General features: G+C 42.6%; 1 protein-coding gene across 14 annotated transcripts in view; it reads left to right on the top strand.

Moving 5' to 3' along the window:
* Positions 1–13,837, top strand: part of MEIS2 (Meis homeobox 2) — a 225,994-nt gene that overhangs the window by 61,668 nt on the left and 150,489 nt on the right. For all 14 annotated transcript variants that reach the window (XM_069596007.1, XM_069596000.1, XM_069595999.1 and 11 more), the window contains exon 8: positions 6,498–6,643. In XM_069596007.1, coding sequence (XP_069452108.1) covers positions 6,498–6,643 — 146 coding nt within the window. The remainder of the gene's footprint in view (positions 1–6,497; positions 6,644–13,837) is intronic.

Genomic DNA, 13,837 nt, shown 5'->3' with positions numbered 1-13,837 from the left:
TTAGTTACAGCTCTGTGAAGCAGTTCTTGGTACTGCACAGTTATGACATCACAGTCCATGAGATCCTGGCTGTATGGACAGTAGATGCTCAAGTATTTGTAGCATCTCTGGTCTCTGAAGATCAGTCTGGTGCTGTCCATATAAGGGCCTCCACATGGACCACAATAAACCCGTTATAAAAATCCTGAGTCTCAAAGGACTCTTGCTTTGCTGAATATATATAAAGCCCTTATAGGCACTGGTTTACTTGCGGGGAGAAAAGTTTGCACATTTCTGTTTGAACCTGGACCAGCCTGGACCAATTCTAACTCAATTCCAACCCCTGGGCCCTAGATCTAATCTCTCCTCTGCACTTTAGACCTTTACCTGTAGGATAAAGCCTGGTTTGATAACAGAGTTCAAATGAGGTAATGCTTCGAAAAGTGAAAGGTAGCTCACAATACGTGAGGATACTAGTGTAGTAACACTGGGCTTGGAGTTACCTGGACTCTGGTTAGTTTTGATCATGTGTAGCCATGGAATCATAGGTGAGAATTTAACCTCTTGGCCTCAGTTTCTTCCCTGGTAAATGTCTGGCAGTTTTTCAAGGGAGATGGAGAGAAGGACTCTGAAGAAAAAGATGGGCTAGGACCCTCCTGGTTGTTGTTGGTGGTAATGGTTTAGTCGCTAAGTTGTGTCCGACTGTTTGTGACCTTCTGCACCATAGCCAACCAGGCTCCCCTGTCCGTGGGATTTCCCAAGCAAGAATACTGAAGTGGGTTGCCATTCCCTTCTCCAGTTCTCTTGGTTGTTGCACTATATTTCTGACAGGGCAAGAAGGCCACATCCTGGACTCAGGATACCGCAGCATCATGGTTTGTATCGTTTCTTTATTTCAAGCCAAGCAGTTGTTGTCTAGAATATAGACAGATTTTTAGCAAAATGGAGTATGACAGTATGCCAATAAAAGGAAGTGGTGTCCTTTTGCCTGGGTAGTTGATATGGCCAAGAACTGTGTGAATTGGAAATTTCTGCTTTAGAATCATCTGAGGATCGTCTCACCATGTCCCCATGCCTTTCCTGATTCACTGGCTACACAGCTACAGATATGGATTTTGCCCACACCTGGATACCCATGGTATCCCAGGCTTGACTTCCTAATAACTAGACTCCCTTAGTGTTACTCTTTTAAATAAGTGTAGACTGGGGCTGCTTTCCTAGGTATTGTCCTGCCCTGAGCGTAGTGTGCTCAGCTTTGGAAAGGATATGTGACCCCCTCCATTTACAGATCTAAATCCAGCCCCGCAGATGCTCGCAGAATACCTCAGAATCTGAAAACAGGAGGAGGACCCGGAGTTTAGATTTAGGCCTTCAGACAACTACCACCAGGGGTAGCAGGCTATAGAGTTCCTCTCTGTGCTCCCCAGCAGTGCTTCTCAAGCTTGAGCATCATCAGAATCACCCAGGGTACTTAGTAACCCTCAGATTTTCAGGCCCCATCCCTAGAGATTTGGATACAGTGGGTCTGAGATGGGTCCAAGAATTTGCATTTCTTGCAATTTCTTTGCTAGTGCTAAAGGGTGCAGGTCTGTATTTTGAGAGCCGGTGTTCTATAGTGTCTTTCTGTTTAACCTTCACCACCAGAAGATAGGGTGGGACCACCTTGTGTTGACCAGTACCTGTGATGGAGAGCACCAAGGCTTTACCACAGTGAATAAGGCCCAGGTCAGGTTGTAGTTGGGGCCTCCCCAGTGGCTCAGTGGTAAAATACTCCACCAGCAGTGCAAGAGACTCAAGAATCTCCTGGAGATTCCCCTGTCAAAGGAAATGGCAATCTATTCCAGTATTCTTGCTGAGAAAATCCCAAAGACAGAGAAGGTGGGCGGTCAAGAACCTACAGGTTGTAGTTGTTTGCTGTGACCACTAACCCCGTTTATGGCAGTAGCATAGAATTTTAACAATGTGCCTGCTCCTGAGGTTTCATCTTAACTCAAATTAGAAGGTAATCTAGTTTTGCTGCTGCTACTGCTGCTAAGTTGCTTCAGTCGTGTCCAACTCTTTGCAACCCCATAGACAGCAGCCCACCAGGCTCTGCTGTCCCTGGAATTCTCCAGGCAAGAACACAGGAGTGGGTTGCCATTTCCTTCTCTAATGCATGAAAGTGAAAATTGAAAGTGAAGTCGCTCAGTTGTGTCTGACTCTTTGCGACCCCATGGACTACAGCCCACCAGGCTCCTCCGTCCATGGGATTTTCCAGGCAAGAGTACTGGAGTGGGTTGCCATCTAGTTCGGAGGCTTCTAAAAGCCAGTTGAAGAATCTGTGCTAGGCTGATTGCATAACCAAACCCAAGGAACTTGTTAAGAATACAAATTCCTTGTCTCTGCCTCAGGATATTTTGATTTAGTAAGTCTGGGATAAGGCCTGAGGACCCATGTTTTTAACAATCTCCCTTGATAATTTAGTCTACTTCAAAGGTATCTATCCACAGGCTTGAGTATTTCGTTCCATGGTCACATGCAGTACATTCAGAAGCATGTAGCTATTTTGAGTATCTTTGCCCCAAACTTAGATTATGCCTTTAGTCAAGGGATTAGAAACCTTTTAAAGAAAGCACGCCCAGTAGTCTTTAGTTTTTTCCCATCAGAGGTGGCAGCGCTGGTAGAATGGCCTTGGGTCAGCCCTTCAAAAAGGCTCTAATGGGGATTGAGTTCTTCAAAGAAGCGTTGTTCCTGGCGTGTTTGGAAGTGACTGCATGCATTTGGGCAGGCTTCCCAAGTGGCTCAGTGGTAAAAAATCTGCCTGCCAGTGCAGAAGACACAGGTTCAATCCCTGGGCTGGGAAGATCCCCTGGAGATAGAACCCACTCTAGTATTCTTGCCTGGAGAATCCCATGGACAGAGGAGCGTGGTGGGCTACAGTCCATAGCATCACAAAGAGTCAGACAAAACTGAGTGACTGAGCATGCATGCAAACATGTGCGCTCAGGCAGTCCACTCAGCCCCTTCAGTACCACGAAGAGTGCAGTCGTCCAGTGTGGGATTATCAAAGACAGAGGAGGATCCATGAATAAACTCATTGAGAAGTTCAGCCCTTCACTCACACGGCAGACAGTCACTGGGGTGTCTGCTCTGGCTCAGACCTGGAGGTGTGCTCTCAGGATAAAATGATAAACAAGACACAGTCCTGCCCCTGCCAAGGACTCCACACTCGTGAACCCTAACTTCAGATGCCGAGACATATGCCATTACCTCCTCTACCTCCTTTGACATGTGCATCTGTGCCCGTATACCCACCCTTTTCGGCACAGAAACTCATTTGGCATCTATGTCAAGGATTGCCAACTATCCCAATACACACACAGCCCTAAAACAAGGAGACAGTATGCATTTTAAGGGTTTCTTTAGTATCATTTGCACGATTTTGTTTTAAGGTGCAGATCACATGGTTGCCTTTTAAAAGGAAAATAGCTGTTGTTAGTCCTCTGTGCTGGAGTTGGTTCACAGTCCATTGGAAAAACAAATTTATTGTGTGTTTGGAAAAGGAAATTCCCATCTTTATAGAGGTATAAACAATAATATTAATTTTAAAAATCTAATGCCTAGTATCTGGTTATTATAAAAATAGACTCATTTTTCTCTATAATTATTTGTTAGAGTGGATTCAAATTCAAATATTTAACAGCACTTGTATAAAATGAACTGCTTTATATTAAAGTGCATGTAATGTTCCTGTATTCTCCAGTTTTAAGTCAGTCATCAAAGGATGCTCAATCCAGCTATATTTTTTTCTTGAGCTAAATGTAGTGAATCATATAATTTGAAGGTGTTAGAAACCCTCTCTGCTTTTTAGCAAGAGAAAATACTCCATGGAAATACTGTCTCTCATTTTTTAAGGTCATTGATTGGGTTAAAAAAGGCTAGTGTCTTTTTTTTGTTGAACTTACTTTAATTAAAGCCATTAACCTTTTAAAATAAGTATATCCAAAAAAAATCTATCAAAAAAGCTAAAATGAGATTTTAACAAAATCCTGACAATTTCAGCTTAAACATATACACAGAAACCATATGTGCTTAGGAAGAAATATATACACACAGGCATTGTTTACAGTGTGTGTTTTTATATTTGGAAGACATTGAAGGAAGAGCCATTCCATACATACATTATCCGAAATGTACATCCAGATAGCCCGCATAGATTTTTCCATCCAGAGACAAAGATATCTTTATCCGTGGTAGGTCGACAGACAGACTGACTGACTTCAAACTTGCACTTGCAGTGTGGATTTTTTTTTTCCCCCCTCATCTCCGGGTACTGCTTTTCAAAATCGCCTCAGGCTACAGAACAGTACCTCAGATCCCCAAGGCCCACTGCCTGGCTCCTAATAGCCACTCTCCATCTGTGTCACATGAACAGCTGATGAGATCGCTCCAGTGTCTGTATTTTGGAGAGCACATCCACCCAGGTTAAAATGCTAGGGTTGCCAAGGAGCAGTCAGAAGCCATTAGTGTGGGTGAGAATTTGCCTTGCAGCAGTTCCTTGGCATGGTGGAAAGTGTGTACGCGTGTCTCTGCTCAAGCTTATGTGTGTGTGTGTGTATGTGTGTGTGTGTGTGGAGTGTGTGTGAGTCCTTGTGTAAGTGACCCCCTGGTGTACATGAGTGTGCAGGGAGGGTAGGCAGCTGAAGACTAGATTCCATCCAGCCAGAATTCATAAGTCAAATGCCTTTTGTTTCTCTGTACTCCTGATTAGTTCTTTGACTATTTGGGGTCCTTTCGATTCACTCTTTTTTTTTTTTTTTTAATCATAACAGACGGCAAAGAAAAAGAGAACAGCAACTTCGGGGTCATGCTCTAGTGTTTGGGCAGATGGAAGGGATCTACTTTGCCTTGGGGCAGGGTGGTTGTAATGAAGTGGCCTGTCAGTCTGTAAATAGTGAGGGTCATCTCTTCCATGTGATGGAGGGTATCACATTGCAGTGAAAATGGAAATGTCAATAAAATTAATCTGCCAGCTCTTTGCTGTGGCTTTTCTGCTTCTCTGGTCAAAGAAGGTTGAGGGTTTTTGCGGCGAGAAGGGAAAAGAACAGGTATAGGGAAGCCCACAGAGCAGACAGTCGGGACAGGTTAGAAGGCAAGGGGCCCATGGCAGGATGTCCCCAGTGTGGCCCAGTCCAGGAGGAGGGAGCTGGCCTGGGAAGAAGCTGGTGGATCTATAGCATTCCCGGGGAAGCTGCGGAGCGTCTAGCTCAGGCTACATTGAGCACAGAGTTTATTGTTTTAGGCTTTCTTGGACAAGGTTTTTACTTAGCATGGGATTTATGGCATTTACTGCTAATGAATGTCTATTCTTAAATTACAAAAACCCCCATCTCAGCGCAATTCCCAGATGTTCTTCCAGGACCCTGGCTTCTTAAACACCAGCAGGGAGCATAAACTCTCCACTTCTCTGTTTTCCTCTTTCGTGTGGCTCCAGGCTAATGATGTGCAAGGAAAACACAGCCATCTATAAAGCCCCAGTGCTGTCCCCGTATTCTTCATTTATTTTGCATTTGATTATGCCACAAGTCGGATCTTGTTTCTTTCCTTTTTTTAAAGTTATTAGTTCAAATATTAATGTAGGGATATGGCATATATTGCTCCTCTTGATTGATGCCTTCCCAAAAACAGGAAGACGTGCTCGTATGAATTTTAAGAAAGTAGGGGTCCTGCAATGCCTTGCCAGAAGAGTTTTTCAGATACATAATTTAGATGCCCTCCAGGCAGGCTTTCAAGGCATTTTTGCCGGAGGGCAAGAAAAAATAACTATGACTGTTAAAAGTAAATGATTTTTGCTAATGCACAATTAATGCCAGAGAAAAGCACAGAAGAGAAAGATGTTGATAGAAACTTCTGATTAAGTGAGCACCCTACCTTGATGTGCATCTTTTTTGTTTTTTAATGATAATGATCAGTGGTGCAGAGAGCTAAAAGTTTTCATGTCACGCGGATGCTGAGTCCAGGGTCATCTGAGGAGTATGTGAATGTGCGTGCTTGGGAGGTGACAGTTCTAGGAGGGGCTGAGCAGGCAGTGTGTTATGTGCAATGAACAGTGACACAGTTACTGTCACCTATGCAGGCAGCCTAGAATATATAGACTACAGAACATTTAACTTGATTACCCTACAGTATGTGTTCACTCTGGGCATGGGGATGCATTTTCACCGAATGGGTTTTCTGATGGCGGTTTTCCCACATTGGATTCCATAATTGACGAAGAGCTACTGCACTGTGTCAAGAGCACAATTATAATTGAATTAATGATATGGGAGAGTGTGAGACACACAAAATTAACATTTGAAGAGGCCTGGCTTAATTTTGTCTTTTACATATTTGTGTCTCCAATTATACTTTAATGAAAGAGAATATACCCGCTTAATGGATTTCTTTCAACAAGCTTAGCTGAGCTCATCATTAGCTGCTCGTTGTTGTTGGCACCCTTTCTGTGTTTTCTCTAATGTATTTTCATTTCTTTCTACTAGGGGATGGTTTAGACAACAGTGTAGCTTCACCTGGCACAGGTGACGATGATGATCCAGACAAGGACAAAAAACGTCAGAAGAAAAGAGGCATTTTCCCCAAAGTAGCAACAAATATCATGAGAGCATGGCTCTTCCAGCATCTCACAGTAAGTCAAGATGAAAGAGAAAAATAAGTTTTGTTGTTTTGCCTTCTCCTAGCACATTAGATGGGCTCATACAGATTTTTATTTTTTTTTAAATAAGGTGCCTATTTTCCCTTTCTTGAAATCTGATGCCTAACAGGGCAGTTGAGGTTTTTACCAATTCTCACCACCCAAAGAGCACCCTGTAGAAAGGAGGAGTTTTTATTTCCACAGGTCAGGAATGGACCGTATTCAAAATGATTTAGAGCTCTAAAAAGTCTATATTAAGTAAATGTGTTGTTTATGCAAAAAGGTATGAGAGCAACTTCAGATAATACAACTGCTACCAAGGGAAACGGCTGTGAGAAGCTCATGAATCCATAAATGTTGCCAATTACACTCTTAACGAAAGCCATCTTCTTAGGAGGCAAAAAAAAAAGCACCTTGCCACATGTATGTCCAAGTGCTTGGTATCAGGGGCAGCTCTAATTGCTGAAGCAGCTTGCAACATGTCACGTGTTTATATGACAACCGCAGAAGGGTTATAGGTGCTATAATGCCTTTGTTTCTAAGGTAGAGATCAAAGACTCTTTTTTAGCGGTTCAAGTCCATTATCTTATAAGCCGATCCCGTTCACTTATGGGGGAAGATCAACAATGTGCAACATTTTCCAAGTAACAGTTTATCTTCCTGTTTGCAATTGGTTTTATGTGTCATTATATATATATATATATATATATATATATATACCATTGACTGAGACCCTCAAGACCAAAAAATTACAATATATTTTTGCAGAGGAACTACATGCTTGCATTTTACTCTTCATTTGAAACTTCTGGGAAAATAGTAAAGATGTCAGAGGCTGTTTCTTGCTATAAGATTGTTTTCAGGCCATTCTATTTAGGCTGCAGCTTAAAAATAGAGTAGCACACTGAAAGCTGAAGGTCTTTGATTATCCAACTTGTGGGTTGCCATGCTGAATGACATTAGTTACAGTGTCATGAGTCCAGGACAAGGTTCCACGTTTATTTATGGCGGTGGCTGCTGAGCGACTCTTCCAGCAGGGCTCCAAAGGGCGAGGGGTGGGGCGCAGCAGGGAGGGCAACATGATAGATTCACATTCCTAAATCGGCCATTTTGATGTAAGGACATTAGTAGCAAACTAAGGTGTATCGATCTGGCCGGTGGTGTCAGGATTAGCTGGGAGTACCAACGAGGCTGCCGTGGCAGTGGTTATTCTTGCCTTGCAGCTATGGCCATTTCAAAGGTCAGGGCCCTGCACTGACTGGGCTCAGAGGAATTAGACCGAACATGCCGTCTCTGGGCTGATTACTTAACCAAAGACAAAATAATGAGTCCTAAGCAAATACTGACTAATTGAAAGGGCTGTAAATCCATTACATATTGGTCAGGGATAATCAGGAGTATTTAATCACTTTTATCTATTCAAGAGCACTGAAGCTGCAACAGCAAAGCCCTGAACCTTGCCATGTGGTTATTATTCTCATCATTATCAAAATTACTTCACAGCTGTTCTTTGCTACATCACCTCAGCTGGAGATTTACTAACCTGTAAAATGTTTTTAATTTGGAAGTCGAATGAGTGCGAGGGGAGGGGTTTCTCATTTTTAACTGAAGGTTTGTTTGGTTAGAGTAGCAAGTAAGAAAGGCAGGGTGGGGCAGATGGCAGGGAACTGCCTTCTCCCACCAGCTCACCTGTTTGATTTCCTCCCTCTGTCTCCCTGCGTGCTCAGCTTCGTTGGTTGAAAGTAGAGAGTTCAGCAATTACTTTTCAAGCAAACATCCCCATGTATTTTCAGCCCCTCAGTCAAAAAAAAACCAACATCATAGAACAGCAGAATCATAGAGAATGCAGCTGCTTTGTTTACGAACCAGGAAGCTCAGACCCACAAAAGGAAGTGATTGGCTCAAGGTCCAGCTGCGATCAGGATCCAAGCCTTCCTTGACCCCAACTCAGTGCCCTTTCTACACATTATGATGACTTTGCTAGAATCATGATCACCATGAACAGTTGCATATCAACCTTACAACCTCTGCCATCAAAATGCTCAGCGTCAAAGGGAGGAAATAGACGCAAAGTGCTGTTTGCTTTACTTATTTTTAAAAGTTGCCTGCTCCTGCAACCTTTCCAAATAGAGAAGACTTACTCTACACTTCTCTGTTAAAGCCAACTCTCTCCTTTACCACCTGGGTCTGTGCCTTGAATATTCCTCCAAGTATCCAGAGCTTATTGGACCTCTTGCTTGGCCAGTTGGTGTCTTACCTCACTGGCCACCTCCCTGTCATCCTGGGTTGAACCCACTGTGCACCCTGACTGCAGGCGAGGAATTGTGCAGACCCATTGATTCCTGGGTGCTCCTTGTGGCTGTACTATTCACTCAGCACTATGTACTGTGTACCTTCTCCCCACCACGAGGGTGCTTTCATCTAGATAAATATGCGCGAGGCTTTGTGCAGAATTCTCTGTCCAGCTGAAAATTTTAATTAATGCCTGTCCTTATGATGGGGAGAGAAGACTCAAAGAACCTGAGCCGGAGAGTTGGGAACTGACATTTTGAGTTCAGCTTTCCGGAGTCCTGGCTGAACCTCAGTTAAGTCCATTAAGTTCTCTGGACCTGCCATTTCTCCATTTTTCAAAAGGATCTGCATGTTGCAGGCTGCTTTCCCGCACTGGTGTGTTGGTTACACTCAGAGCATGACTCTGCCCCGGGTCCCCTGGTCATCCTCTCCTCTCAGTACCCCGCTTCCTTTTTATTTTTCATTAAGGGCTTTGTTCTTCTCCCCACAACCTTCTTTTACACCATGCCCCTTTATTACTTTCTCCACTGGCTTTGTCTGTCCATCTCTCTCTCTGCTCTTTTCCCTAGCCTTTCCTCCACCTTCCTTGTATGTAAGGAAATTCTCCTCAGCTTTCCCTTTGACAACATCTTCCCTCTTTATCCCAGCGTCACCCCAGCTGCAGGGAAGAGGTTCAGTAACTTGATGAGGATGGTTCTGTAAAACTTTTACTTTCCAATCTTTAATGAGCTGAAAGATTTACTCAGCTATAATTCTGAGCGCAGAAACCAAGAATAGAGCCCCCTAACTAGCGACATGTTAATTTAAACCCCTTTTCTTATGCACTAACAGGCATGAGGAAGTCCTTGGAAATAGAGATGCCCCACTATATTTTTCTGTCATTTAATTAATTTCAACTTTCAAAGTGAAATGTTGGCTCTAGCTCACTGAAAATAGATGTAGTCTAAATTATTATTTCATGTAAATTTCTTTACAAGTGCATGATTCAATGTGCATTCCTTCATTATTAGTCTCTTTAACATTATTTCAAACTGGTTTGTTCCCTTTTGTGCAGTATGACCTGCTCTTGTATTACAATAATCCCCGATGTACCCTTTTTTCTTTCTTTTTTAAAAAAAGAAGCTAATTGAATTATCTCATTATTTTAATTTGTTAAGCAAATGTATTTTGGATCTCAGGATGTGTTCTTAAAGAAGGGGGTTGCTGAGGCTTTGCCCCCTGAATGGGCCATTGGCCCATTTTGACATTCATGCATTCATTAACTAGCAGAACATAAAAGAACTCTGGTTGTATTTTTTTTTTCCAAACACCCAACCAGCATGGAGCAACTTTTCCCAATAAGCCACAGGGGTCTCTCTACATATGTTCTCAACTGCAAGCTATTGTCACCTATTCTGAATACCTCAAAAGGCCCAGAGAAAAAAGAACCCCACCTCAACAAAGGCCAACTGTAGCAATTGTTAAGTCTTAGTCTCAATATGACAAAAATCATTAACCTTCAGTTTTCTTGGAAGAACAAGTTCCACTACAACTGTAACAGTTAAAACACTCTCTCTCAAATTCCTGTGCACCGCCAGCTTTAGGGGAGGAGGTAATAAACTCACAGCTAATCGATGATATTGAGGAAAATATTTAAACTAAATCCAAGGTGGCCATAATAAACCAAACTCTCTGATGAACTGAGGAATTTCCATATTGAGTTAAGCACTTTAAACTTGCTTAGTCTGAAGTTAAATAATTAGTTTCTAGTTTCTAACTACCAATTTCCAGAATGTCCTTTAAATATCACAATGATTTTAAGGAAATACATCCACATATTTAAATCCTCACAGTAATTTTAAGGAAATAAACCCAAGTAAATACTTTTCAGAAATTCAACCAGCGAAATGTGTCGTATGTTACTCTTACCCCCTCTGTTATTGGTGGACTGCTCTGCCTTGCTTCTCAGACTAAGAAATCTAGTGAAGATGGAGGAAAGAATCTGTTGGAATGTATGTGCTTTTCCTGGAAAGTACCCAATGGCAAAAAATTGTAGGGAAATCCTAGGGAAGTATATTCTTTTCCCTAACACATGGAGATTATGATATCATAAAAGTAAGCCTGCCATTACAACTGTTTTTATTTGACTTCAAAGATAGTTAAAGAAAGAAACAGCAAGAAATAATACGCGGGCTGACGGTTTATTCTTAACCATGAAAAACTCCTCCACGCCAAGAAGCCCTTAGTGTACTCAATTAGGCTCTCAGGCACCTCCACTTGCCACCTTCAAGAGCTCCCCCAGTTGTGCTGCAAAGAATATATTTGACCATGGAATGAAAACAGGAAGTGCTCACACACAAAGACACCACTTGCTCATACCCGTTTCTGACTACAGTTTTTCTTATTTGAAAACAGAGGGATAAAGCTCACCCTTAGCGGATGTGGGACTTCTTTCAAAGCTATGTGTACAGAATCAGAAGTAAATTTATTTCAAAGTGATACAATATCCTGCAGCCTCCTGGAAACTGCAGGTTCTAAAAACTCTGCCCTTTGTTCATGGAAAAATGCTTAGCCTCTTGCCATGTCTCTGCTGGTAAAGGAACCGGAATGAAGCCTGTCTCTCAGGTGTTCACTGGTTTCACTCCCTGCCTATTAGAGTTCGTTTCATGGGATTTTGTGAAGGTCTGTTTTGAGTAATGAAAATGTGATTTAAAGTATATTGTTTCACAGAGACAGTGAACCCAAATTATGAATAAATACAGTTCCATGTTACATAGAGAAAGATATCTCTTCTTTAGTGAATTCAAGACCATATCACAGTCAATCTAATCATCTCAAATTTTTTATTGTATGTGTGTATACAGACACACACACACAGAGAAGAGAGAATGAGAGAGAGAGGAAGGCAAGACTATTTTGCCCTTTAATGGTTTCTCTTCATTTTATATAGCTTCAAATAGTTTCTTTTCTCAAGGAGGTTAAGAGGTTTCTTTTCTCATGTCAAGGTTGAGAGCACAAGGTCTGAAATCTGCAGCAGTAGATTTTTGATCTTGAACACTGAGGTCTCTGGACTTCACTTTCCATATCTATGGAATGGGGATAATTTTAGAACCAACTTAGTAGGGTTGTTACAGGCATTAAATGAGACAATGTAAACTATTTGGCTTCCTGCCTGGGTATATAATGGAAAGCAATCGGTATATAATGGAAAACAGCTATAATTTCATATTTTAATTTGGTTGAATAGCTACCAGGAGACTTTGACCAGTAGAACTGGGCAACCAAAATGATCACATACCTTCCTGGGACTCTGTGAGATGGAGAGGCTGACTTTGCCAAACAAGTCAGCAGGAGATAACATAGTCTAATTTCTGCCTTCTAGAGTCATGTAAATGTCAGATAGGGCTTCCCAGGCAGTGCTAGTGGTAAAGAAACCTCCAGCCAATGCAGGAGATGCAGGTTTGATCCCTGGGGCAGGAAGATCTCCTGGAGGAGGGTATGGCAACCCATTCCAGTATCCTTGCCTGGAGAATCTTATGGACAGAGGCGCCTGATGGGTTTACAGTACAAGGGGTCGCAAAAGAGTCAGAAATGACTGAAGCAACTTAGCACACAGGCATGCAAACATCAGATGGCTGTTCAGTGATTCTAGATGCTCTCATCAGAGAGTCTAGGTGCCCACAGAAAGCCAAAGCATCCTGGTGAGTCTTCCAGGATGGAGTGGGAGGTAGAGAAGAAAATGGCTGTGGAGTAGTTTCATAATGCCTCCGTCAGGGCCTCCTTTTTGTAGAGAACCTCCCCTTCCCATAAGGGTCCCAGTACATGAACAGAATCTAGTCTCTGCTTCCTTGGAGTATTCAAGTCTAGGCTGTCTGAGAGACAGCGCAGTGTGGGTTTGTAAAAAGGGTCACTGGATGTGAAATTTTAGGCTTAGGTTTCTGCTCTGTAATCTTGGGTGAGTGATTCAACCTCTGAACCTATTTCCAAACCTATGAAATGAAGAGTAGACACATGCTCTACTTAGCCGGTTGTGGGGCTGTGAGGCTCAGATGATGTGCCAGTTTGTAAACTGTAATGTGTGGCACAGACGTCAAGTGCTTTGGCTTTTGGCTGTGTGCTTGGGACTCCTGCCGATTAAGGTCTCTGGTACCTCACGAAATCACCACGGGTCATAGATGTGGTGTTGCCTTCTTCTCCACCCCAGTTTCTCCACTTGTCCATTTCCACAAGCGTATCCATGGAGACACTGTGATAATGTCCATCATTAGACGTCTTTTTAAGGGCCTTGAATGGTTAATTGAATCAGTATTTCAGGGACATTAGCTATTTCTACTTGGAAATTAGTGCCCTCATGATTCTGAGATCCATCTACTTTAATACTAATTGCTATCGGCTAACGTAATACCAAGTAGAAAACGTTGGCCTTACTTACACAGTGAAAGATGGCCTTTCTTGAGTTCAGGGATACAGATGTGCACGGAATATGAGTGAGGCTCATGGGCTGAGACATGCCTGTGAGGAGACGCCTGTGCAGAACACACAGCTGAAAAACACCAGCAGAAAGAGCCTCCCGCAAACACGCAGCCGAGGGAGGCCGCCCATGGCCTCAGCCTTTGCATTGTTTTCCTGCTTGCCGGGAGAAAACATCTGTGAATTATTTGAATGGAACCTTATACTGGAGATCGTCTGAATTGGTGTCATCTCTGTTTAATTTCAGGAAATGATGTCACAATGCATTAAATAACAATACTGGGTGATTTATTTTCCCGTGGACATGCTGTCCTAAGCATTCCTCTTCTCTTGCAATGTTTCCAATTAACTGTAAGCTTGAGTGTTCTTCCTATTTCATAATGATTTTGAGGGGTGGGGGGCGGGAGATTGGGGTGGGAAGAGAGGTAATTTCAGAGGTTGCAGAGG

Source organism: Ovis canadensis, chromosome 7 (genome assembly GCF_042477335.2).
Source record: "Ovis canadensis isolate MfBH-ARS-UI-01 breed Bighorn chromosome 7, ARS-UI_OviCan_v2, whole genome shotgun sequence".
Lineage (NCBI taxonomy): Eukaryota > Metazoa > Chordata > Mammalia > Artiodactyla > Bovidae > Ovis > Ovis canadensis.
Note: the sequence above shows the minus strand (reverse complement) of the source record. Positions and strands in the feature narration are given on the sequence as shown.